The sequence below is a fragment of the Phyllostomus discolor genome, chromosome 6 (assembly GCF_004126475.2).
Source record: "Phyllostomus discolor isolate MPI-MPIP mPhyDis1 chromosome 6, mPhyDis1.pri.v3, whole genome shotgun sequence".
Taxonomy (NCBI): domain Eukaryota; kingdom Metazoa; phylum Chordata; class Mammalia; order Chiroptera; family Phyllostomidae; genus Phyllostomus; species Phyllostomus discolor.
The window spans coordinates 46,829,930-46,855,878 of NC_040908.2; the positions used below are offsets into that span (position 1 = coordinate 46,829,930).

The 25,949-nt window shown below is 51.3% G+C and overlaps 3 protein-coding genes and 1 long non-coding RNA gene across 5 annotated transcripts; 2 read left to right on the plus strand and 2 right to left on the minus strand.

The window, feature by feature from the left end:
• Positions 1-366: 366 nt before the first annotated feature.
• On the plus strand, positions 367-5,974 carry PRADC1 (protease associated domain containing 1). Its single transcript, XM_028515950.2, has 5 exons — positions 367-539; positions 2,982-3,082; positions 3,588-3,697; positions 3,954-4,121; positions 4,343-5,974. The coding sequence occupies exons 1-5, from the start codon at positions 473-475 to the stop codon at positions 4,461-4,463; spliced, it is 567 nt and encodes a 188-aa protein (XP_028371751.1). The 5' UTR covers positions 367-472; the 3' UTR covers positions 4,464-5,974.
• Positions 4,392-17,497, minus strand: SMYD5 (SMYD family member 5). 2 transcript variants are annotated; one of them, XM_028515949.2, is made up of 13 exons: positions 17,354-17,477; positions 13,570-13,678; positions 12,721-12,860; positions 12,126-12,247; positions 11,668-11,737; positions 10,945-11,049; positions 10,096-10,158; positions 9,807-9,877; positions 9,405-9,511; positions 8,969-9,025; positions 7,779-7,873; positions 6,797-6,867; positions 4,392-6,702 (listed from the first exon to the last, which is right to left on the minus strand). In XM_028515949.2, the coding sequence occupies exons 1-13, from the start codon at positions 17,447-17,449 to the stop codon at positions 6,561-6,563; spliced, it is 1,248 nt and encodes a 415-aa protein (XP_028371750.1). In that variant the 5' UTR covers positions 17,450-17,477; the 3' UTR covers positions 4,392-6,560. The 2 variants fall into 2 exon arrangements, with proteins under 2 accessions (XP_028371750.1, XP_035883959.1); XM_036028066.1 differs by having other exon boundaries at positions 5,256-6,702; positions 10,096-10,182; positions 17,354-17,497.
• A 23-nt stretch (positions 17,498-17,520) lies between these two features.
• On the plus strand, positions 17,521-18,364 carry LOC118501123. Its single transcript, XR_004903719.1, has 2 exons — positions 17,521-17,611; positions 18,161-18,364. It is a non-coding gene; the product is annotated as an uncharacterized LOC118501123 (long non-coding RNA).
• A 1,251-nt stretch (positions 18,365-19,615) lies between these two features.
• Positions 19,616-25,663, minus strand: NOTO (notochord homeobox). Its single transcript, XM_028514796.2, has 3 exons — positions 25,294-25,663; positions 22,346-22,560; positions 19,616-20,291 (listed from the first exon to the last, which is right to left on the minus strand). Exons 1-3 carry the CDS (start codon positions 25,661-25,663, stop codon positions 20,133-20,135), a joined length of 744 nt encoding a protein of 247 aa, XP_028370597.1. The 3' UTR covers positions 19,616-20,132.
• Positions 25,664-25,949: the final 286 nt, after the last annotated feature.

Consider the following 25,949-nt stretch of genomic DNA (forward strand, 5'->3'; position numbering starts at 1 on the left):
TTCATTGTCGTGCGAGGCAGCCCCAGGGGGAATCCCGCCGAGACCACAAGAGTTGAAAACCAAGACTTGCATCGACTGAAGTGAGTGCTCCCAAGAGCCCACCTCCAGTTTTCTGTCGTCCCTGCCAGCCCACTCATAGCCGCAAGGTCCTAGGAGTCCAATCCAAACTGAGAAATGCAGGGGCGGGGCTGGAGTGGGGGCTGGCTTTTGCTGTTAAGAGTTTAGACCAATCAGCCCTTGGCCCCACTTCTATTGATCAATAGGGAGTGGACTACGGCGCAGAGGTAAAAAGTGTGGCTACAAGAACCGGCGTCATAGCCAATCAGCCGTGGGCCTCGTTCCCATCCACTAACCAGCGGAGGGAGCGGGTCTGGGGGCGGGAGGCAGGAGCAGCTGTCAGGCCGAAGTCCCGCGAGCACGAAGCGGCGACGGGGTGGCTGTAGGAAGCGCGGCGCCCGACCGGGCCCCGGAGATGGTCCTCGGCGCTGTGGGCTGGTGTTGTCTCGTGCTCTGGCTCCCCGCGTGCGTCGCGGCCCACGGTGAGCGGCAACGGGCGGGGCTGTGCTGCGGGGCGGGCTGTCCAGCCTGTGCGTGGCTTGGGCTGGGGGCCACAGGTCACCTTGAGGACCCGGCGAGTTCGGGTGGTTAGAATGGGTGGGTGCTGGTCCTCAGGAACTTGAGCTGGGTGCGACCTGAGGCTGGGCTCTGAGCCTCATCTCCCCACGTGAAAGCAAGACTCTCCCCCTACCCCGACTAATGCTGACCCCTGTGGCTGAGGGAGCGACCAAGAGGAGGAACATGGGACAAGTAGAGATCCCATATGCTGGTTCCCATATATGTTCCCGTATATGTATGTGTGTTCCCGTAAATATATGTGAATGCTAACATACATATTCAGGAACACACTTCTACATGCGTACTCACATGCAAGCACAGATGTACACAACCTGTTCGCATCTACAAGAGCACAGAAATATATATGGCCATACACATATGTATACTACGCCTAATTTCCACAGATCAGCAGACGCTGAGGCCAGGCAAAGATGTGGGGGGTGGGGAGGTGGGGGGCGAGTTTAGTGCTAATCCAGGAAGGCTCCTGGGAATGTATTTGTATCTGATGGCAAGTCCTCATTCCCAAGGTAAAAGGATGCATAGACCCGTGCCAAGGCAGAGGCGTCCTACCTGGTGACTATGATTTGGGTGGTAGGAAAGGACAACTAAAACCATAATCAGTCCCAACCCTGGCACACAGTAGTGGCTTGGTGGTTTATTGATTGACTAATTGACCCACGGCAGTGGCTCTCACCTTTCCACATTCACGGACTCTTTGGGCTAAGGAAACCAGACACTCAAGTCTAGGTGAAACATTACACTTTGGTGCTGAAAAGAAGTTCCCATACCCCAGAAAAAATCTGGTTCTGGCCATTCTTTTCCTCCGTGCAGTGGACCTGGAAATATTCATTCATTCAACAGCCCTTATTGTGCACCCATTATATCCTACTCACTGTTACCACCTACTCACTATATCCCACTCACATTACCACTGTTAGGTAATGTGGATACAGCATTGGATGAAGCTACAAATTTATGGTCCTTGTCCCAGTGGAGGAGACAGACATTAAACAACAAAACAACTATGAGTATTCTATAATTACATGTTACATTGATAGTGTCAATGGAGAAAAAGTACATTTGAATGGACATAAAGGGAGGGCAGTCATAAGGCAGGTTTCTCTGAGAAAGTGACATTTAAGCTATGACCCTACAGATGAGTAGGAGTGAGCCAGGTAAATAGGTTGAGGTGGGATGAAGTGAGGGTAGGGAGCCTCCCAGAGTGAGAGAACAGCTTGTAAGAAGATTCAGAGAAGTGAAGAAACTGAAGAGTCCAGTGTAGGCTGAACAGAGTAAGGAGATAAGGTTGGAGTAGCCAAAGGCCCACTGGAGCAGGGCCCTGCAGGCCATAGTTAAGAGTTTAGATTTTAAGTGCAAAGGGAAGCTGTAGATGGGCACTGAAGCCATGGGTGTGGTGACATGGTCATATTTGCTAAATTGCTTTCAGAAGGTCATGGCTCATGTGACTCAGTGGATTGAGTGCTGGCAAACCAAAGGATCATGGGTTCAATTCCCAGTCTGGGAACATGCCTGGGTTGTAGGCTAGGTCCCCAGTAGGAGGTGTGTGAGAGGCAACCACACATTGATGTTTCTCTCCATCTTTCTCCCTCCCTTCCCCTCTCTCTAAAAATATATATATTTTTAAAGAAAGTGCTTGGCTGTTGTTTGGTGAATGGACCTTAGGGAGCAAGAATGGAGGAAGGTAGGACAGTCAGGACAAGAAATGGTAGTGGTGGACTAGAAGGATGGCAGTGGGACCAGAAAGTCAATTGTTTTTATTATTAAAGATTTATTTTATTCTCATTTGACAGAGAGGGGAAGGGAGAGAAACATGGATGTAAGAAACACTGATTGGTTGTCTCCTGCAGGCACCCCAAACAGAGTCTGAGCCCATAACCTGGGCATGTACCCTGACTGGGAATTGAACTGGTGAACTTTTGGTTACAGGACGACACTTCAACCAACCAAGCCATACCAGCGAGGGCTAGAGTCAGCTTTTAAGTTTTAGTGAGAATTGTTTTGTACCTAGACTACCACACCCTCCACCTTGAAACTTTTGGGTGCACTTGAAAGCAAAGATAGATTAATCCTCAGAGAGGTAACACCAGGGCTAAAATGGATTAACACTCAGATAAGACTAGAGATTTCAGTTTCCCTGGCTCACCTTTGTAAGCAGGGGCAGCTATAAATCTCCAGGATTACTAACAGTGCTTCGGCTCTATCCTCCCCAGGGCAGGGGCCATCTATCCCACCCACCTAGAGGACCCACTTGGCTGAAGCTGGGTCCCTGGTCCCAGACTACAGGTTGTTTAGCTGAAGACTATAGGGTCCATGGAGGCTTCTCACCTCTATTCTTTATTTTTCAGGCTTACGAATCCATGATTATTTGTACTTCCAAGTGCTGAGTCCTGGAGACATTCGATACATTTTCACAGCTACACCTGCCAAGGACTTTGGTGGTATCTTTGTAAGTTCAGGGCGGGCCCCTCCTCTCCGGTCCTGTCTCCATCTTCTCCCCACTAAGCTGAGACGACCCTTCTCATCCCTTCAACCAATACCTGAGTGCTGGGACAGGGAAGGGAGCAGAATCCAGCTCTGCCCTCTGGGGCTGCAGGGCAGGAAGGGCTTCCAGCTACTTCCCTGAGCATAATACAGACCTGGGCACCACATTGGGACCAGCTATCTTTGGGAACATGAAATGGTGAAAAACCAAGGACCCTGAAAGTCCTGCCTCTGAATGAGATGACTTAAGACAAGGTACTGCCTCTCTCTGGGTCCATAGCAACTCTCCTGCCTATCTCGTGGGAAAGGGTAGGATGACTAGATATGCCTTTGTGAGAATGAAGTGCCCAACACACAGAAACCACTCCACACCTTCCCTTCACATCTTGTGAGGGGATAGAATGGGATGTCAGCATGGTCTCAAAGCAGGTGCATCTCGTCACACTCAGACCCGTCTCCATGTCTTCCAGCACACAAGGTATGAGCAGATCCACCTTGTCCCCGCGGAACCTGCAGAGGCCTGTGGAGAACTCAGCAACGGTTTCTTCATCCAGGACCAGATTGCTCTGGTGGAAAGGGGGTGAGCAGCAGACAGGCACAGCAGGGGAGGGCATGAATATGGTAGATTCTAAGATCGATGGTGCTGGTGGTCCTGTGAGTTTTTAAATAATCATCATTTTAAGAGTCTTTATGATTATCTGTGCCTTTTGGCCATTTATTTATGAGCCTTTATTAAAAATTACCCATGGTTCTCCATTCATCCTTCTAGGGCGACGGCTTGGGGGAGGGGTGGCTAAACCCTGCCTTTCCTTTGATCTCATCATCACCTCTTCTAGGGGCTGCTCCTTCCTCTCCAAGACTCGGGTGGTGCAGGAGCACGGTGGGCGGGCGGTGATCATCTCTGACAACGCAGTTGACAATGACAGCTTCTACGTGGAGATGATCCAGGACAGTACCAAGCGCACGGCTGACATACCTGCCCTCTTCCTGCTCGGCCGAGATGGGTGAGGGCTCCTTGTCTCTGGCTGTGTCAGCACTAGGTTGGGTGCCATGACTTGGGGAGGTCAAGGGCAATCACTAGTCCCTTCCCACAAGCCTCATCTTGGGGGGGGGGGGCCAGTTGGAGGGCCAAAAGTCTTTGGGCTCTGGAACTCCCAGAGTGACAGTGGGACATGATGGGATGCTGAGAAAGTGACTGTCACCACCTCTCTTCATGCCCTACCAGCTACATGATCCGCCGCTCCCTGGAACAGCACGGGCTGCCGTGGGCCATCATTTCCATCCCAGTTAATGTCACCAGCATCCCCACCTTTGAGCTGCTGCAACCGCCCTGGACCTTCTGGTAGAAGAGTCGGTCCCACCTTCCACCCATAAAGCAACTCTAGGCTGGGAAGGGGAAACCCAGGAACTCTGCTGTGTGGGACCTGGAGACGGCACTTGCGGACAGGTGGAGCCAGGTAGAGGAAGGAGTGGGCCTGGTCTAGGCTAAGGGGAGCCACACCACTGTTTCCCTTCCCTGGGGCCTCCAAGGTTGTCTCAGGCCATGGGAAGATGTAAGACCCATGTCCCAGGGCTTCTTGGCTAGAATATGGAACAGGGGCAAAAGGCAGGTGGCCTGAGAACCCCATGACCTGTCACATCCCACCTGACTCCAGCCTCCCCACCCAGCATCTCCTCAGTGTCCTTCACAGCAGTTGCTGGAGTGGTTTAAGAGCTGGTGTTTAAGGACTCAATAAACCCTCACTGACTTTTTAGCAATAAAGCCTCTCATCAGGGTTGCAACTGTGTCCTAGAGTAAGAGCACACAAGTGGGGGGAGTCTTTGATCTCTACTGGCCAGAAGCCCTTGTACTGAGGGGAGGAAACTAAGGCCCAGGGAGGACAAAAGACTTGTCCAAGGTCCTTCAGATTGCCATCCTGGGTCCCAACACAGCCTTCTGCTTAAGATCTTAGGAGCCATAGTCCTCTGGGGCTTTAGAACATCAGCACAGCAGAGTGGAGGCAGGACCAGGAATGAGCCCCAACTGGGGAGCTAGAGCCCCCACCTCCTACCATTACCTGGTCTACCCCATGTACCCTTCTGCCACGTGCTCTGGCATTCTGGCAAGTCCTGTTCCACCAAGCATTCCTTCAGAGGCCTGTCACCACTCACACTTTATTGAGAACAGTGGGCAGGCAGGGGTGGGAGGGGATGCCAGCTGCTGTGAAGGAGGAAGAACCCCACAGGCCAGAGAGGCAGGCTCCACCTGGCTCATAATCCAGGGAAGGGCCTGTGGACAGCCATCTGCCTTCCTGGGATCCCTTAGCAGGGGGACGTGAAGACCCCTTAGGGAAGGTAGGCAGAATTCTGAAAACTGCAAGTGAAGGGTTATAATTCTCATAGCACCCAACCCAAGAATGAGGGGTACTGCTAATCTGGGGATGGGGGCACAGTCCAGGCTAATCTGAGTATCTAGCCCAGTTCCTCTAGGTTTCTGGAAGACTTCGGTGTTCCTCTGTGGAGACCCTAAAGATGGAGGGCAGGAGAGCCCCTCACTGATTCATGTTCTATGGGTCCCAGGGATAACTAGAGCATCGTAACTTAAGGAGCACAGGCCTGCCATCCCCAGGTCTCAGCCATGCTGCTGGAGTCCTCAGTGGGAAGAGGGTGTGAGGGCTGGCTGATGATCCCCCACATACCCCTCCTGAGGGACGCAGAGGCCTTTTCCATTCCATGGGGCCCGCCCCTGTGCCAGGGCTGAGAGGCAAGGCACAAGATACAGAGATTCTGGAGCTTGGGGAAGGGGTTAATCTCCACTCCCTGAGATGTCCAAGTGGCGGGAGTGGGGAGGTGGGGAGAGGGAATTCTCCCTGCCCAGCATTCCCAGCAGAGAGCCTTAGGGAGAGTGCTCTGGACGCCCAGCCCCTCCTTCCTGCCTCCCCCAGCTGTGCTAGTAGTAGCCAGGCAGTTGCCTTATCAGCTGCAATGGTGGGAGGCAGGGAAGAAGGTGAGGGCAACTCCCCCCCCCCACCGTTCTTCAATAAAGTAAGGCTGTTCTGACTGCCACTTTGCTACCCCCTCCACAGCAAGTAGAGAGAGGTGAAGCCTCGGAGGGACGGGCAGGCATAGCCATGGGACCAAAGGTCAAGAAACACTGTTAGGCTCTGACCTTGGTTCCAGCTGCTCACACTCTGGAGTGGAGAACTGCAGGGGGAGGACAATTCTGAAAGGCTCAGTGACAATGCAGAACCTGAGCCATTCAGCAGCAGTGTCCAGCACATGAGGTCTGGTGGGAAATGGAGGGCCGAGGGTCCAGCCTCTGTCCTGCACCCTGTGGCAGAAACAGAGCTGGACTGGGGGAAGCAGGCAACAGGAGTGGGGAGTTCCTTCCAAGCCTCTTCTCTGGGGGAAGACCCCCTGTTCTGGCAGAGTCTGGGGTGGGGCCCCTGCCAGGCAGGGTGACATCACACATCAGTCATCTCATCCCCCAGCTCTGCATCTTCTGGCTCTCCCTCGTCTTCTTCGTCCTCCTCTTCTGAGGTCATGTTGGGTTCATCAGCTTCTGCCAGGCATTTGGGGCAGGAACAGACAAACAGATAGTTCTCCCTGCAGGGGGTAGGGGGATGGTGGAGGGTGAAGTCAGGCAGCTGCTGGGATGGAGGACCCAAGCCCAGCTGCCCACCTCGTCCCCAGCTGGCACCTGAGGATCTTGTGGCGGCTGTGGCGGCTGCGCTCCCGCTGACAGCAGTCTAAGTAGCTGATACAGATTTCCTGGAGGGCAGAGGAGAAGTGGGTCCTCCCAGCCTGTGCTCTCTATTAGGGATTAGGGCCTCCCCAACCACTACCCTGTCCCCACCTTCTGCCCTATCCCAAGGGCCCAAGCTGCCCTGCATGAATGGATGCACTGCTCTGATCCATTCCCTGTGCCTCAGCAAACAGATCTCTACGAGGCTCTAACCTGTGAGGCAGCAAGAGGACTGCAGTTAGCCCCAGGCCATGGCTAAAGGCATTAAGGGGCAAGGTCAGTGGCTGGGTTCAGAAGTTATCTTGGTGCGATGCTACTTGCCCTGGTAGAAGATTCAGCCAGGCTATGTATTGTGCTAACAGCCAGGACCCCAGACCCACACTAGCTCCTCATAGCCCAAGCCACAAAGAGCCACCTCCGACTTTCTTAGAAGCTACAGGTTTGTTCATCTAAAGGTAGCTGGGTCCCTGGCCAGGTGGCTCAGTTGGTTGGAGCATTGTCCCGTACACCCAAAGGTTTCGGGTCCAATTCCGGGTCAGGGCACATACCTAGGCTGCAGGTTTGATCCCCTGTCCGGGTATATACAAGAGGCAACCAATCAGTGTTTCTCTCTCTCTCCCCTTCCTCTCTATAAAATCAGCAAGAACATATCCTCAAGTGAGGATTTAAAAAGAAAGAAAAAAGGTGGCTAGAGACAAGAACCTGGCATACAGCTGTCTCTCAAAACACTGCTCTGAGGTGTTCTGGAGTTATTTTTTCAAGAAATGGGGTGGGGTCAGAGCATATCCATGGACAGAAAGTCTCTTTCCCTGAGGCATGGGGGATTCAACTCAACAGCCCGAACTTGGGCCCGAGCCACTGCTGTTTCCAGTCTGTGGAGAGAGCCTGCAAAGCCCACTGCCGCTACCCATGCTCCCCACAGCTCCCGGCCCCTCACCTCTCCTGGCTTAATGTCCTCCAGGGCAGTGACATGCAAGAGGAAGTTGTTTTCTGGGAAGGAGGTCTCTGCATTGGGGACACAGCTGTGGTTGCCTGGGTCATGAGAGGCAGGTTGTTAGGACTGCTGACTAATAAACACAACAGCCTCAACTCTGGAGAGTACTAGGTCCCATCCTTTCTTGTTTTCTGATCCCAGCTAGGGCTGCGCAGGTCCTAGAACTCGAGTTTCCTAACTCCTCATCCAGTGCTCTTTCCTCAAGAGCACAGAGCACAGACACAAATGCATGCCCATATCACTCCCTCTGCCACCATCCATGTCTGCCACTGCTTTCCTCCTCACTGATCACCGTGATTCTCAGTTGTATCCCCAGTGTCTCACAAAGGGAGGCACAGGGCCACGACAGGGCTGCCCATGTCAAACCACTAACTCAGTCCTGTCTGCTGCTGAACGTCTGATAACAGCTGAGCCAGGCCCTCTGAGAGCCTAGTTCGGGAGGGTCTAGTGGCCCTGCAACATGCGTAGAGGGATTTGCAGTGAGGAAACCAGAGGGCGGAAGGCTGGATCTAGCACAGACAATAGTCTGAGCTGACTCTACCCCTCCTCGGCAAGTGGGGACTGCCTGCTAGCCTGAGCTCCCTCTTCCCAGGATCCCGAGGGCCTCTCAGGCTGTCACAACACTCCCTGCCAAATTTCACAGGGCACTGGTGGTACACAGCCATGGTTCCTCTGAGGGTCACAGCTCAGTGCCCTGTCAAAGCACAGGGTCTGACCCACTGGAAGGTCTTCTGTATAAACATACAAGGTCCGGCACAAATAATGCCCCTTTTTTATTATAAAATTTTATCACAAAACCATAAGCATGTAATTCTATAACATAACAATATCACAAGCACCCCATATGATATCTTAGGTGAAATGTTCAAATTAAAACTATAAATTATTATGCACACATTACCCTACCAACCATACTCAAGCAGGCGCTACTTCTGCCGGACCCTGTATATTAAGGGGCCAGCAATCCAGTGAATGAATGGATGAACAACTGATGGACCAAAAAGGACCAGAGGACTCTCCAAGAAGCTCAGATCTAACCCCACTCCCAGACTCAACCCATCCGCCTAGAAGAGGTGAACAGAAAGAGATGCACCATGACTATGAGGCCACCCCTCCTCAGTGCCAAGACTCACAGCAGCTCTGAAGCACAAAGAGGCCTGATCCTTCACAGTTAAGAAACTCGCCAGTTGCTGTAAGAAGTAATATGCAGATGTTATTCTACCCACTTTATAGGGAAAAGAAAACTAGCTTTTCAAGGAAAGGGACTGCCTCACTGTCTACCACACTGATGCACCTGATTCCTACCATTTCACCTGAATTTACTACATCTCTGAGGCTCAAGCCTCGCCTTTCTATAAATGATAGCACTCTTATTTGTCCAGCACTCCCCCACCCACAGAGATTGCGCCTCTGCATGGATCTCAGGACCATTTCTCATCTGTCCCTTGGACAGATCTGAGGCTTCCACAGGCATGCAGGGTCATGTCCCCCACTACTAACTCAGAGGTCCTTGGGGAAAGACTGTGTCCACCATCTGACTGGGGTGGGGGGTGTCTCCATCTCACCAACCTGCCTCAATGTCCTTGTACAGCTGGTCAATGAAGGCATCCAGCTGCTCGCGGTCCTGAGACTTCAGCTCCAGAGCATCACAGGCATGGACCCACTGGCTTAGGGAGCTGGGGATCCCAGGCAGTCATGGTTGGAGAGCAGGAGGCCAGGTTCACAGGGCTCTCCTCCTCCACACAAGTTAAACCCATTTCTTTTTCCAGGGCAGGGCCCCATCTTCCCCAACAGACCCAAGCTCCCAAGAGGCACAGACTCCATCAGCTCAGTGATCGTTACCACTGTGTATAGTCCAGTACTCTGGCCACAAAGTTGCACCCTGCCCCAGCCTGCTCTTGAAAAGAGCTGTCAATTTCCCACCAGAGCCCAAGGGGCGAGTCCAATATATCCAGAACACTGTCTCCTAACCTGGTCCCGATTCCTTGACCATTTGTCCCAACAAGAGCAAAGAGAGACCGGAATCCATCTGGGGTGAACCACTACAGGGGTGGAAGAGAGACGAGCACTCAGGTTACAGCCACTGGCTTTTGTTCCCGAAACAACTCTGTTCAGGAATTCTTCGGTGAGTCAGTCCCATCCCTACTCCGGGAGACCAAGTCAGCCCTGGCTGAGCTGTCCCAGTAGAAAATGCTGACCCAGTCGCTCCTAAAGGGCTGGAGTAACTGGCGAGGACACTGGTCCCACCCTCCTCACTCACCTGGCTGAGTACTTCCTCATAAAGGGCCTCCGTGAAGAGTCTCCGCAGAAGTTCCAGCTGGCCCTGGTTTAGGAAAAACAGGGAGACCTGCATCTCTGAGGATTTCCAGTTAGCACCCAGGCAGGGCCCTGAAGACCTTGTGAGGGAAGGAAAAGGGCCATCTCTGTAGACTGAGTGTTCCCTGGGGGCAAAGGAAGGCCAGAGTCCATATCTCCAAAGAGCCACAGCAGCGCACTGGCCTGCTTCAGCTCCAGAGTGGCAAACCCCAAAACCCCATTTCCCAGCACCCGTACCGGCAGGGCTGAGGACGCCTAGCTTCGAACATCTGTCCTCAGCACCAACCTCCAGGCTCCCTAATCAACCTGCAGACCAGCCCAACTCTTCCTCTCCTTCCCTCAGAGTTCGAGGTAGGAAGGCCCACCCCAGATGCCCTTTTACACATCTGCCTTCACCTGTAGGCAGCTCCTGAGTGGAAACCTGCTGTCCTCAATGAGAATCTGTAATTCTTTGATTGGGAATGGGTACTCAGTACATTGGCAGCGAAAATTCTGTTTCATTCTGCTCCCTGATCCTGCAGACCCCCAGCCTTCCATTTTTCGTAATACCTGTTTGCCCACTGCTGTCCTATCACTAGGTCCTGCTTTTCCATATCAGGGCACCTCTCCTTCCTCTGTCATCACCCCACTTCCCAGTTTTAGGTCCCCATTAGGTCACAAAGTTAAACAGCGGCAGGAATGTAAGTCCTCCGAATAGACTTCTGGCCGGAAGGGACCAAATGTGGGGCTCCCCTCAGGAAACCACAGACTATCTCAGGCTATTGGCATGGAGGGATCATGGGAAAAGACCAACCTTGAATTTGTCCCCCAAGAGTTTGTGGACAATCTCCTCCTCCTCATTGGCCGTTTTATTACAGAACTGAGAGAAGAGCCTGACCCAACGATCTTTATCCTTAGCCTGCAGTGAACAAATGTTTCAGTTGCATTCACACATGCACATGCACACCTGGACCCACGGACATCTGCATCCTTACTGCCACTGTCACCCATGTGGGAGGGGTAGCCTATGTTTCTAAAGCCCCTGCCACCAGAGAAACACCACCACACCTGGACTTGCAGGTAGAGCCTTCCCCTCACTAGGGACTTCCTCCAGAGCCTGCAGAGCCCCAACCATCTCCCCAACTGAGGCCCGCCTAGCCAATTCAACCACACTTGGAAAAATAGGAGAATCAGGCTGAGCAGCAACAATATTAATAGAAGGGGTTACTATGGCTTCTCTTGCTTTATTTAAGAGACACAATCCTAAAAAAGTGGTGTTTACAAATTGAATGCGTGAACTGCTGCTACACAGGAAGTCCTCTCAGCAGTCAAAGGCTACAGGCAAGATGAGCCCCACTCCCCCTAACAGACTCATATGGTGAGTGACTCCTAAGATCCGTGGTAAGCAGCTGTTCTTCGGAGAGCCCAGGTGGAATCCTGCATCCAAGCCAAGGTCCTGAGGTAAGGAGGAGACTAAGGCCCAGGGCTGCTGAACGAGGCCAGAGTCAGCCTCCCTGCAAGCATCAGGCGGGCTTACCTGCTTCACTGTGGCCACCATCCGGGCCATAAGCATGATGCTGGCGGTTTCAGGGGGGTAGTGAACACTCCTGAGAAAGGAAAAGGTCTGGCCTAGAAATTCCCTTCCCAGTAGCTGATTTCAAGGAAATCCCATCTGACAGCTACAAAGAATCCTTCCTGCCCACCTCCTTCGTAACCAAAGAAAGTCATTGGCAAGGACTTGGACAGGACCTCACATTCTTATGGGCTTAATGAGGCTTTTTGGGGGAGTGTGTGAAATGACAAGGATGGTAGGACTGGCAGCTTAGACCAAAGGCAGTGGGCTGGGTGGTGTGACATCTGTTTAATCCTATGAGTGAGGGGTGGGGGAAATCTGGGGGATGGTAACTTAAGAAAAATGGTTTATCTGTTGAGCCCAGGCAGACAGGCAGTCAATGAGGGAGAGGTGAAGAAAAGAAGAAATGAAAAGCCACCTACCTCCATGCCTCCTGAAGCTTATTGAGAGGATGCAGGGGGTCATCCTGGGAGGGGCCTGTACACAGGACCCGATGGTACTGCTCAGCGGCTGCCAGCCGACATTCTGCACTGCAGTACATCACCTGTTGGAGGGGGTGGAGGTCAGCACCCCAGGATCTGGCCATGGGGTGAGGCACAGATGTCCCATGTGGTACTCACCTTCTCTAACTACATCCCTTCCACAAAGAGCCCCTGAGCAGTAGCTCAGCAGTACTGTGCCCTGAGAAAGCATACAATGTTCTGGGGATACCTGCTAACCCAGGCTTGTAAAACCACGGGAAAGAAAGAGAAGAGCAGGCGGAAGGGAGAGCCCCAGCCAGGCTCTTAGGAAGAGGGCAAGCTCCCGCCCAGCCCAGCCCGTCTCATAGACAACAGGCCTGGAACAGGAAGGATGAAACTGAACAGTAGTCGAGCCTTGCCAATGTCTTATCCTACTGTGGCTCTCAAGGGCTATGACCAGGTCCATCCTTGCTTTTGTCTCCCCAGAGAGGACTTCAGCTAAGGTTTCTCCCATATCGGTCCTTTTTTTTCAGGTACTCTTCCCCAGGACACTCACCTGGCAGTGGGGACAGTTCTGGTGGAGGTCCTTGCGCACAGCGCATAGCTCAGGGTGCGGCAGCACCTGGCCAGGTTTCCCAGTCAGCCTCCGGGCGTTCTCCTCTGCCTTCTCCAGTGCCCGCAGGCAGTGGTCACAGGCTGAGGGAGAGAGCCAGACATGGCGGTGTGTCTCAAAGAGTAGGGGCCACACTTGTCCTTTTCACAGCAGTATCCCCAGGGCTAGAATAGTGCAGGGCACGTCGGAGATGCTCGCAATGTTTGGGAAGTGAGCAAATGAACACATTAAAGAATGAAATGAATGAATAAATTTCACATGCATTCAAAGGTAGACGATTCCCTCCTCCTTCACCCTGCTTCTCAATGGAACGTAGTCTGTGGGGCTCCCTCCCTTCACTCAGACTGGCCTTTTCCCACATCCTGGAAAAAAGTGACCTTCCTTCCACAGTTTGTCTCTGGCCTAAGAAAAGTGTAGGGGAAAAAGCATGTGGCCAGTTTCTAACCCCTAATGCAGCCTTTTTTGGCCAATAGGAATGTGGCCTCTTCTGGGCACAGGGCTCCACTTTGGCACAGAGCCCTTCAGCATGATGTCCAGTCCCTTATATGATGGGACTAGACTCTGAGTTGCACCTGAGTGACATTCCTCCCCAGGGAGCACCTTGAAAGAGCCTCTCTCCTACAGATTCACAGCCCTGAACAGCCGAGATCAGATGGGGGATAGCTCTCCAAAGGAGGACAGCCATTCCTCCTGACATCCCAGAGACTCCCACCAGCAGGGGTATGCGCAGCTCTTTCCCCTGCACAGAGGCCGCTGGGCCCAGCAGCCATGCAGAATGAGAGACGTGCTCACCTCGGTAGTGATAAAGTGCATTCCAGAGAAACTGTGCAGCTACCAGGGGCCGTTCTACAAAGATGGTCTCCCCCTTCCGGATCAGCTGTGTGGCAAAGAGCCCCTTTCCCTAAGAGGGCAGAGAAGGAACAGGATGGCCATTAGAGGAGACAAAGTACATGGTTCCAAGGCTCCCAGAGGGCCACCCAGCCTCACCCTCACATGCTGCGTCTCAGCAGAGGCCTCTGCCCCTGGAGGGTTCATGAAGCATGGTCAGCGCCTGCATCACTGCCTCCTCTGAAAATGCAACCTGACCTACCTGCAGTCACACTTCTTTCAGCCTGTTCAGGGAGAGGGACTGGGATGCCAGCCATCTCGGACTACCCAGAGGAGAATTTTTAGAATGGCCAGAGCAGGGCCAAGGCTCAGAGCAGGCTGGAGCTTCCTGTGCCGGGAGCTGATAACAGCAGGGCAGCCTTCTCTGAGTCACCCACATGCCCCACCAGGATCCTGGCAGTGATGCCGCTGCTAACAGTTGCAAAGAAATCCTACACCATGGGAAGGGGAGGCCTAGTTTGGGGAAGAATGTACCTTACATTCCTGATCAGGCAGGTACTCGCAGCATGTAGCATAGTACCTGGCACCCAACCACTGCTCAGGGGTTTCTCTGAAAGGAATAACTATTCCTGGCACTAATCCCAATGCTTACTCTGCTGTGAACCGTTGAGCCAACTGCTTCACTTCTTTGCATCCATTCCCCACATGAAAAGTGAGTAATTTAATAATATCAGCCAGGTTGTTTTCAGCATGCAATGACATAGCACAGGGGACTGTGCCTCATGAGCTGTAGCTCCTTACTGGTCAAAGTGAGGGGATAGACTGGCAGCCTGGGTATCCACTGGGAGACTGTTAGAAATGCAGAATCCCAGGCCCCACTCCAGACCTGCTGAATCCAAACCTGCATTTTAATAAGATGCCCCGATGAATCATATGCATGTTAAACTTTGAAAAGTACTGGTCTAGAGCACCACACACATCACAAAAGGGATGAAAGATGAGAAAACAATCGCTGAATTGCTATCACATAGAAGTGCAAAGGGATTCAGGAGGCAGCTTTAGAACCAAGGGAAGTTACGGCCCCACCAGGCACTAACTCCCACTGCTCACTTAGAGAAGGACATGGTGCCCCTGCAAACACTAACTGTCACAAAAAGGGAGAGAGAAAAATGATCAGCACAGCAGTGAAATGTCCTGTCGAATGGCCTCATGAGTAGCTCCCTGTTTTTTTCTAGCACTGAAGCTCTGGCTAGACAGGGGCACCACCCAAAGTCAGAGCAGGAGGGAAGTACAGACCAGGACAGGCCCTCAGCAACCTTTGAGCCACAAATCTCTGCCCTCAGAACAGCTATGGGAGTGGGGCTGCTGGAACCCAACCATTGGGCAAAGCCATGGGCACAAGCTGGTTGTCCCCTGGAAACCCTACCTCCTGCCCTCGTAGCCCAGACATCCAATCTAGCAAAATGAAAACTTGGCCTTTCACTCTGGGACGAAAAGATACGAGCACAGATCTATAACACTCTCAAATCTCAATATTAAATAAATATCTATCTATTTCTTGAGTACCAAATGCAGAAAATATTTAGTAATCAAAACAAAGTGAAAAGAAGCAGATCTATTCCTCTATAAAACCACTCATCCCTAAAACATATGAAAATGTTTAAAAAAAAAATCAGCTCTAATTCATTCAAGAAGCTTGGAGAGAACTAAACCTGAATAGAAAGGACACAAACCATAAAAAATATATTTCCAATTTGAAAAATAATTTTTATAAAAAGATTGTACAAAACCTTAAGACTATGTAGTAAATTTTAAAATCTTAAATGTATGATTTCACTAAAAATATAAATTACCAAAAATGAATTCAAAAATAAGAAAGCCCAGACAGACTAGTAACAGTGCTGTTTTATGGCTGACATACCAGTATGGCCTTCTGGTTGGCACCACTGTATTTGGTTAGGTTTCTGTTGTGATAGGTCATGTCCCTGCGATAGCAGTTGGTAAATGTTTAAAAAGCATTCTTGACAACATCCACAGAAGCAACAAAGTGGTTGAAACTACCCCATGTGAAGCCCCTAGTCACTATGGTTTTATGAGCCAGCTCTGTTAAACCAAAGAATAATTCTCATGCTATTTAAAATATTCAATAACAGAGAGAAGTATAAAGCTTCTCCGTGTTACTAAAACACAAGCATAACTGATATGGTAATCTGGGGAAATTACACAAAATAAAAATCACAAGCCAATCTTATCTGATGAAGACAGATGCAAAGAGTCCATGGTAATCTATCTTGTCACTAAGTCTAGGTGGGTATGCGGTTTTCTCCAGCAGATCAGTGTAGTCATGGAGAGTTCCAGAGCTGGGGTTTTGATAGAAGGCTAGGACAGGACAACTAGGCCAGCAGAGTGGCTGACGTAATGAAGTGAGAGGGAAAAAGTGAAGAGTGAAGGAGGCTGTGAGACAGGGGATTAGGTAATGGTAAAGGGGAAAATTTGGCATGCCAGGAGTAATGCACCTGAGACAACATCAAACTGTACGCCAATCAAGAGTGCTAGAGGCCCTGGGGTGGAGATGGGGATGTGGGCAGCTAGGGAAGCCAAGAATACAGGGCACTGACTTTCCATGGAAGGAGAGGAATGCCCCACGTGTCCCTTGTGTGGAAAGAGGGCAATGGATGTTGGGCAGGGCATCTGGATCAGTATGAAAATGCTGACAGCAGGAGACATATGACTAGAAGGCTGGTATCTTGGGCAAGGACTAAGGATACACAAGGTCCCTACACAGGATATATTATTCAACCTCCCCGGTAAACAGAGAAATGTAAATGAGAACAAAGCAATATCATTTTGCACATATCAATTGGCACAGATAACTGGGAGAGGAAATACTCAGTGCAGAAGAAAAGAAAAGGATATGTGCACAGAAAATGAGCTTCCAGACCTTTGACCTCAGGATTAAAAATAAGATACAACATAACAACCCATAACTAAGTGTTTGGTTGAAAGAACTGCGGCTCTCCCATGAAATAAACTGAAACTATTACTTAGCTCTTAAAAAGAAATATATAGTAACAGGCTTACCGATACAGAAAGATTTACTGCTACATCAAAAAGTTTCTAAAAATGCTACTTTAATATACACATATTAGCACAAAAATAGGGTTGTGATTTTACCTTCTTCTTTTACATGCACTTTCCATTTTTTTCTACAACGAACTTAAAAAAAAAAACACAATAAAACGACAAAATCATCACTCTTCTGCTCGAACCCTTCAAATGCTCCCATGGGCTTCAGGCTCCGATCCAAATTCCTTAGCACTCCCCGGCCCTTCCTTACCCCCACCCAAATCTCACTCGGAAAGTTCCCTGAGGGTCCACGCTTTTTAACACCTCAGCTCCCTCTGCTCAACACATCCCCGCCGACCGCTCCCGGGATCCAGGAGCAAGACCTCCCCCATGCAGGTCGGGTAGGCCGGGCCCCCCGCAGCCCCGCAGCCCCGCCTAACGCAGCCGCATTAGGGCCGCCGGCGGGCGGGCCCGGTTCCGTGGGAAGGGGGCGCGCACAGAGACTCTGAAGGCCCCGGTACACGGCGTGACCGCCCCGGAAGCCTGTGCGCAGGGACAGACAGAATCCCCTGGCCACGAGCAGGGCCCGGGCCGCAGCGTCGGAGCCTCTAGGCTCCGGGCATGGGGTCCCACAGGACTGTCTCCAAGACTGGATGGGGTGGTGAATCTTCTCCGGCCTCACCTTGCAGCTGCTCACAAAGCGGACTTCTACCGGGACCCTAGCCCGGCCTGCCACGCCCACGCAGAAGGAGAACACGTCGCACATGGAGGCCGCCATCTTGGGCGCGCCTCGCCTTCTGACCCTTGACCCTCAGCCGACCCGGAGACCCCGCCCTTTGGCCCCGCCCCCTTGGCCCCGCCCCCTGCGTGAGTGTCCTGTTGGCGGCTGGAGTTTACCCCTTCTCGAACAGGAGTTTGGGTCCCTTTGGTCTACGTTTAGGTATATTGGGCCTGCTTTTGTGTTTTTACATCTGTGCAGTTTTGCATCTCTCTCTGTTTTCATGGCCACTGTATACCTGTATCAGAGCTGGTGTGCCTGTATAATTTTGATGTGTGCATTTGTGTCTGAGTTCATGGTTGTGTGTCTGTTGTTTACTCTGTCCATTCACTGGCCTGTCTTGAGTAAAGCAGTTTTTGGACCCAGCCAAGGGTTAGGACAACCCCAGGCAGTTACTCCTATCCTCTCTGACCCTCCTGAAGGGACAGACTAGTTTATGCCCCAAAATCTGGCAAAAGACAGTCCTACGAATGATCAAGTTGGACTTGTGCCTGTCTTGGACTCTTCAGGAGCTTTGGGACTTTGCAGCCGGAGTGAGGAGTAGGGGTGGAGAGGGATCCGTAGTGGACCTCAAGTCTGGGGTTCTCTAAAATTGTATGCAGAAGTGAGTGTACATATGCACACTAACCTGACAACAAAAGAGGGCCTGTTTTCTCATGCTGGACCCCCCAAAAGCTGCAAACCACTGATCTATAGCATGTGTCCCCCCAGCCAGGCCTGACCCCACAGCCATGCCTTGTCTCCTTGTCTCCAGTTGATTCAGTGGTCTTGAAAAGGGAACTGTGTCTGCTTCTGCTGTGGTCTCATGGTGACCTTTGAGGATTGGGTAGAGTCCAGTAACTTCTGAATAGGTAAGTGACTGTTGACTTTTAAAAAACGGGACAACTAGAATATCATAATCAATTAAATATACTTTTTTTTTAAAAAGTGAGGCAATTGTTCCTGGAGGAGGCAGATGAGATTTAGCTGGGTTCTTGGATTAATAGAGTTGACCTTGGGTCCAGCATTAGGGAGGATTTCCCTGAAGATAGGGGCAGAGAAGGATTCCGGCCTCCTTCAGCCCTGCAGTCTGGTGTCCAGGAGAGGATGTTCACTGCCCTGGGAGGCAGGTCATTCTCCAAGGCTCACTCTACTCCTTACCTTTCTTCTCTCAGAAAACTGTAACACGGATGTCCAACCCGAGGCCCAGGATGGCTATGAATGTGGCCCAACACAAAGACATAAATCTACTTAACACCTTTTTTTCTGCTCATTAGTTTTTGTTAGTGTTTGTGTATTTAATGTGTGGCCCAAGACAACTTTTCGTTCAGTGTGGGCCAGAGAAGCCAAAAGGTTGGACAACCCTGCTAGTAAGCAATGGGGACAGTGCCCTCTTTCACCACCAGGTGGCAGGGCAGGCCTCCTTCCACCAGTTCACTTCAGTAACCTGAAGCCCTTCTAGAGTATAAAGAAGTATATCCTCAACAGAGGACCACCCAGGAATGTGAAGTGCTAGAGAAATCAGCTCTGGAAATGCTGGTGGCTGTCCTCACTGGAGTAGGCTATCAGTTAGGCTTCTTAGAGATAAACAAAGCAGATTCCTGGGAAGGGAATGGAACCGTGAGTCTGAGTCGTGAAGAGGGTGAATAATAACTGCCCTGTGAAAATACACCAGAGTTTATAATAAAATGCCAGCCTTGGCAAAGGCAGAGTCAAATCTTCCCTGTTCTATATAAAGACAGGGGTGGGGAGTCAAGGTGGGTAGGTAGAGAGAAAGATAGCTACCATGTCTGCTTTAAGGAGGCAGCTGGGCCTGAGCTCCTTTTGAGAGTGGTAACAGTTCAGACAAAACAAGATAACTTTGGGGAACCCTGTGAGAAAATGTTCTACCTTTCCCTCTTTTTTGCTGTCAACTCTATCATCTGTTTGGGAAGAATCTTCTATGTCCAGACATGGATTTGAAGAGGCCCCTTTGCCCTTGCCAGGGGCTCAGTTAATTGGAGCATCATCCCATACACCAAAGGGTTGCAGGGCATCGTCCCATCCCCAGTCAGGGCACTTACTTAGGTTTCTGGTTTGATCCCCAGTCAGAATGCATACAGGAGGCAGCTGATTGATGTTTCTCTCTCATATCTGTGTTTCTTTCTCTCCCTCTCTTTCCCCCCTCCTTTCTCTCTAAAATCAATAAACATATCCTCAGGTGAGGATTAAAAAATAAAAATAGAAAAAAATTAAAACAAAACTAACAGCCCTCTCTCCTCCATAGCCAAGCCAGGAAAAGATTCACCCCTGGAGAACTCAGGGCCGGCACAGGCACCACTTCCCCTGGCGAAGGGGGCCTGTGAGCCTTAGCAGTTGACCTGCACTTAGCACTGAGCCTGGCACACTGCAAGTGCTTTACAGACATTATCTTAATCCTGGGAGATCTAACTTATTGAAACACCCATCATACAGGTGAAGAAAAAAGGCTCAGAAGTTCAGTAATGTGGCCAAGATCATAGCTGAAAGCCAAAGTGTGTGCTCCTGACCGTTACATTATCGCAGCTCCGAAGAGTCAATATTGAAAAGTTCTCAACAGTTCACACTCCTCTGGTGCCCTTTGACCTCGATGAGATTCTGTGTTAGGATGTGGGGCAGGGAGGTCCAGTGGGTATCTTCAGGAAAAGCTAGCCAGACCGCCTAGGTTGAGCCTGCATCCCAGTCCTCAGCTGCCCACTCCTGACTCGGCGTCTTCTCTCTGAGTGATGGTGTCAGAGCTGCTGGAGGGCTCGTCTGGGGAGGCAGCTAAGGCAGACATGGCTGGTGGTTTTAGCCTTTGCTGCTTCTGATACTTGACCCGGCGGTTTTGGAACCAGACCCTCACCTGTAAGTGGAGGCAGTGGGCAGATATCAAAATGTGGCCAGCGGTTCCCAGTGCTTCTCCCATTCCCACAGTATCCTCTCCACCCTGGCCAATATTTGCTCTTCCTTCTAAGAGAAGCATTGCCTCCAAAACATCCTTCCCATAATTCCAGTTGCCATTCATCCACCCATTCATCCAATAAGTATTTATAGAGCTCCTCTTATGTACTAGGCGCCACCCTAGATGCTGGTGATACAGCAGCGAGCAACAGAGACGTGGCCGCTGCCCTCCGGAAGCTCACAGTCTAGTGGAGCGAGACTAATAACAAGCGTGAAAACAAACAAATATATAAACACAAATGGGGGCACAAATGGGTTTGAGCCTCCCTGAGGAGCCAGCCCTTAAGTCAAGGTTCAGAGGATGAGAGGCCAGCCTGGAAGGGACAGAGGAAAGCAGGCCAGGGCAGGGTAGGACCTATGAGAAGGCTCTGAGGTAGAACCGAGCTTGGAGTATTTGAGGACCAGAGAGGAGGAGAGCACCGCTAGCACAACTGAGATAGAGGGGAAAGCAGAGGAAGAGAAAGTGGACATGGCCAGCAGGAGCCAGATTACCTAGGACCACGAAGGCGCGGGGCAAGGAGTGTCAACCCCAGGGCTCTTGAGTGGAATATGGCACAGTTCTATTTACATGTTAAGTTAGCAATTTTCAACCTTTTTCATCTCATGGCACACATACACTAATTACTAAAATTCTGAGTCACACCAAATATATATATAATTTTTTTGCTATTCTAACCAAAACATGGGTATAATTTTGGTTCATTCACATCTGTTGCTATTGTGGTATTGGCTGTTGTCAATTTCTAATTTGACAATCTAAGGAAAAAGAGACCAGTGCCCCAACCAAATAGTCAGGTATTGCATGTATGAACATTGGTGTGGCACGCCGGTTGAAAGTTGCTGTGTTGAGTGAATGGCACACCTGGCTGCTGTGTGGACACTGGATGAAAGGAGAGGCATGGAGACAGCTGGGAGGTTCTTGCAGTGATCCAGCAGGAGCTGGGGCTGAAACGAATGGGGGCAATGGAGAGAAATGAAGCCATTCCAACTGTATTTTTGAGGCAGAGTTGACAGGCTTGCTGATGGGTTGGAGGTGGGGGCAGGGGGAAATGTAGGATGACTAGGTGCTGTGAGCAGCTGGTGGGATGGTGGGACCATATGTGGGGGAAGGGACAGATTTGGGGAGGGAAAATATTCAAGAATAGAGGTTTAGACTTGTTAAGTTTGAAATGCCTACCCATAAGACATCCAAGTGGAGACCTCAAGAAGGTAGTTAGATATATGAATCAGGGAAGGGGGGCCAAGATAAAAATTTAGGAGTCATTGGCTTATAGATGGTATTTAAAACCATGGGGGTAAATGGAGTCAGCTGGGGAGAAACATCTGAAGTCACAAAGAGAATAATAGCTGGCAAAGGCAACAGGGACGAAATGGGCAGAGAGCTGGGAGGAAAACCAAGAGAGTGTGGTGTCTGGAAACCAGGAGAAGAGTGTGTTTCAGCAAGAAGGGGAGCGGTCAACTCTACTTAGTGGAGGAGTGAGGTCAGAAAGGAAAGCATCTACTGACTTTGGCAACCCAGAGGTCATGAGAGACCTTGATGAGAAGGTTTGAAGGAATGGTAGGGAAAGAATTCACATTGGAATGAGTTAAGGAATAGGTGGGAAGTGAGAACGTGGACATAATGTACATAGCTAGTTCTTAAGAAGTTTGTATTATTTTAAGTATTTGGTTTTTTGAATGCCTGCTTAATTTCACTGTCAGCTCCTTATTTGGCATGGAGGTATAAAGTTCTAGATTAGTATCTAGATTAATATCATGTGTTGTTCCCATAATGTCATTTCACATGAGACTCTTTTTCTCATTCGTGCAGGAGTATGCCAGTAATCACTCTCTCCCAGCTTCCTGGCACAGAGGAAGAAAGGCCATGTGTTCCTCCCAACCGCCACCCAGGGCCTTCTGGAGAGTAGTGCCTGTCCTCAGGGGCAGCCCAGGCCCCACGGAACTCCCTTCTCCTACCTGGTTCTCTGTGAGGTTGAGCCGGGCTGCCAGCTGGGCTCTGTTCTTCCCTACTAGATTGTGCTGTTTGGCAAACACTCTCTCCAACTCTTCCAGCTGCTCCAAGTTAAACATAGTTCGAACCCTCTTTTGGGGTCTCTCAGTGTCCTGAAGGTCCTTGGCTGGGGCCCCGCCTGGGGGACTCCAGTGGCCTGGGCAGTGACCCAACTCCAAACCTAAAGAGCAACCAGCAAGAGGGGAGGTTAGCCAGCACCCACCTACCCGCCCATCTTGGGGGAGACAGAACAAGCTGGCAGCTCCACTGCCCTGCCTTGCCATTGGCCAGTTAACACATCAAGAGGCACAGCGGGAAGAGACTGCACAGAAATGAGAGAACATGCACGAGCAAGGCAGAAGGGATAATGTTGTGAGACTCCCTCCACCCCCGCTGTTCTCCAGCTGAGTGGCTCAAGCTCTGGCCCTATGAGGGATCGCCAAACCTCCGTCTCTGCTTGCCCGCCACTCCTTTCCTTGGCTACCTCAGGAAACCGCATGGGATGGGTAGAGAAGGGATCCTCAAGGGTTCCCCTTTTCATTCATTAAACATACAACTTTTGAATGGCTAGGATGTGCAAGGCATGGTCCCAGGACAAAACAGAAAATCCGTATAGAGCAGTAGAAAAAGTAAATAAAATATTGAGTGTGTCAGACAGTGATTAGTGCTAATGAGAAGAATAAATCAAGAAAGGAGAAGGCGAGTGTGTATGTATATTGGCAGGGGAAGGGGGTAGTTTGCAGCATCTTTGGAAAGAGGAGCCACCTCCATGAGGGGACATTTCAACAGGGCCACTATGTACAACGTGTGTCCTGCACACGGGTGCCCAGCTGAGAGGGTAAATGGAGTCTGAAATTCTTCCCACTCTCCACAGGTCAAGCGTTACCCCCTGACAAGGTTCTGTGTCTGCCTGGAGGAAGGGGTGCCTTTTTTTCCTGCATACAAAGGTGCTTTCTGTGAAGCTCACAGAGATATGGGCGCGTGCAGATGAAGATTCATCCACCAGGGGGCAGTACCTAAATTATAACTAGAAAGGAATGAGAAAGTGAGCCTTTGGACCGACAGACCGAAAGTGTTTCAGACAAAGGAGCGGAAGTGCAGCGCTGAGACCCCCTCAGTTCCCTTTAGCCTTGGGTAGGCTCCAGGGTTGGCAGACAGACTGCTCCAGTGAAGAGAGTAGGCCGTGGCTGCCCAGGACACCAGCCACAGGTCCCACCAGGCTTGCCATAAGCATTAGCATAATAGCAAGAGATGAGAAAACATCAATGGTGTCTGATTAAATAAATCATGGTAAATCCTTACAACGGACCACTCTGAGATGTAAAGAAGCTCTGTATGGGTTGCTATGGAAAAATCACCAAGCTATATGGTCAAGTGAAAAAAGTAAGTGCAGGGTAGTGTGTCTAGTATGGGGGGAATGTGTGTTCGGGTATTAAATATGCATAAAATATTTCTGGAAGAATAAAGAAACTACTGTGCCCTGACCAGGTGGCTCAGTTGGTTGGAGCCTCATCCCTCACACCAAATGGTTGTGGGTTCAATTCTCAGTCAGGACACATACCTATGTTTCAGGTTTGATCCCAGGTTGAGGCACCTATGGGAGGCAGACAATCAAATATTTCTCTCTCACATCAATGACATCTGTATCTCTCTCCTTTTCTCTCTTTCTAAAAAAAATCAATAAAAATATCCTTGGGTGAAGATGAAAGAGAGAGAGAGAGAAAGAGGGTGAGAGGAAGGAAGGGAGGGAGGGAGGGGAGGAAAACTGGTCTCGTTGGTTGCTTGTAGGGTGGGGGGAGTTAGGTGACTGGAGTTCAGCCACTCCATCTATCTTAGTAAACATTTTGACATTTGAACTGTGTGAATGTAATACCTCAACAAAAACTAACTTGAAAAATGAGACTAATGTAAAGTAGTTAACTGCAACTCAGGCCTCAGGCATGTGGGAAGGTTGAGAAAATGTGGCTTGGGATGGGTGTGGTCGGGGCTGGGAAACCAGGCTTCCTCTCCAGCACAGGTGGGAGGGATGCCCAGCCGCAAGGGGTTGAGGAACACAAGATGAGGGAAGTGCGAGGAGCAGAAGTCAGGTAAGATTGTGTTAAAATGACTTTGGTGTAGGTTGATAAGGCTTGCACTAACTTTGCTGGTTTTCCTCAGGGAGACATGGGGACGCATGAACCAGAGAACCAAAAATAACAAAAACTCTTATAGGTGTTAATGTTAGAGGAGAAATTTACATCAACAGTGAAATTCTCGTGGGGATTTAAGCATCCGAGCTCTAGAGCCGTAAGGTGCCATTCTAAGAGCACTGTAAGCAAGCAGGCTCAGAGCCGTTCAGTGTGGAGATAAGCTCACACAGACCTGAGCAGTGGAGGCGGCTTTGGGGTCGGGGATTGGCCAACCCGCAGCAGCTCCCCTCATCAGCACCACCTGTAGCATCTGCTCCTCCTTGCTAAGACATGGCCACGGGTTCCCTTTCAGAGCAGCTTTGGGGAATAGTCTGCGCCACAGAGCTTTATCTAAAGGGGGGATGTGGGAGGGAGCAAAGGAGTGTACAAGTCCCTCCTCAAGGACGCAGAGCCCCAGCCCTAGCCCCAGCGCCGGCCCCTGTAGGCGTCAGAGCCCTGCTCCGGCGCACCCGCATTTCTCGCTCTGCACCTGCCCTCACACACGCCTGCTGCCACCTCCGCAGCCTGCGTGGGGGGGGGGGGGGGCTCTGGCGCCAGGGACTGTTCTCAGCGAGTGCTACTCTCCAGCCTCAGTTTCAGCTGCAAGGTCAAGGGTCATAGGGCCACTTCCCACTCCAACCCTGTGTAGTTCTCAAACTCAGGGACTTCTTTATCCCGTGCCCACTGTCGTGGTCTCCACTCTTCAGCTACCCTGCCTGCTTCCCTGTGGCCGGGCCACCGCATACCTGTGACGCCGAGGCCCTGGAGGCTGCAGAGGTGAGCCATGCGCAGCCCCGGCGCCAGGGGCTGGGGGAGCGGCTGGTAGAGCCCCACGCTCAGGTAGGCGGGCAGCAATGTTGCGGTGCACGCCCATGGCAGAACCGGGGCCAGAGACCTGGAGGGAGCCGTCCAGATGCCCGAGGCGGTGCAGGCGGAGATGGAGAGAGGGGAGGCAGCGGGCGCGCGGGGCTTGGGTCTCGCCAGGATGGCCTCGATGGAAAAGGAGGACTCAAGGTATCCAGGGGTGTGGGACCTGCCATGAAGCGCGGGGGACCCGGGGACGGGAGAGCAGCCTGAGCGAGGAGGCTGGATCCGATCTTTCTCGGGACCGGGCATGGCGCCGCCCTGGGGGGACCGACGCTGGGGCGGGGGGGCGGGGAAGGCGAGCGAGAACACCCTGCAAAAGGGGGACAGATTGCTGGCCCGGACCGGCCCAGCCGTCGGCAGGGGCTCTTAAATTTGGCGGGGCGGGACAGGGCGGGGCAGACGGCCTATTCGGTCACGGCCCAGGCGGGGCCTCCCGGGAACTGCGGAGCCCCTCTCTCCAAAGCCTGGGCGGTCAGGACGCGGGTCCTGGGAAAGGCGAGGGGAGCACAGCGCCGAGGAGCACACTCCCTCCGCT

Bases quoted from the DNA above. Each gene is read 5' to 3' on its own strand.
- PRADC1 (XM_028515950.2), top strand. From the start codon at position 473: ATGGTCCTCGGCGCTGTGGGCTGGTGTTGTCTCGTGCTCTGGCTCCCC. The intron at 540-2,981 runs GTGAGCGGCAAC...TTTATTTTTCAG, and splicing joins CGCGTGCGTCGCGGCCCACG to GCTTACGAATCCATGATTAT. The intron at 4,122-4,342 runs GTGAGGGCTCCT...ATGCCCTACCAG, and splicing joins TTCCTGCTCGGCCGAGATGG to CTACATGATCCGCCGCTCCC.
- NOTO (XM_028514796.2), bottom strand. From the start codon at position 25,663: ATGCCCGGTCCCGAGAAAGATCGGATCCAGCCTCCTCGCTCAGGCTGC. The intron at 22,561-25,293 runs GTATGCGGTGGC...GTTGCTCTTTAG, and splicing joins CCAGGGCCTCGGCGTCACAG to GTTTGGAGTTGGGTCACTGC. The intron at 20,292-22,345 runs GTAGGAGAAGGG...CTCCACTTACAG, and splicing joins TCAACCTCACAGAGAACCAG to GTGAGGGTCTGGTTCCAAAA.
- SMYD5 (XM_036028066.1), bottom strand. From the start codon at position 17,449: ATGGCGGCCTCCATGTGCGACGTGTTCTCCTTCTGCGTGGGCGTGGCA. The intron at 10,183-10,944 runs GTTGGTCTTTTC...TCAGAGATGCAG, and splicing joins TCTTGGGGGACAAATTCAAG to GTCTCCCTGTTTTTCCTAAA. The intron at 9,878-10,095 runs GTGAGTGAGGAG...CCACCCCTGTAG, and splicing joins ATGAGGAAGTACTCAGCCAG to TGGTTCACCCCAGATGGATT.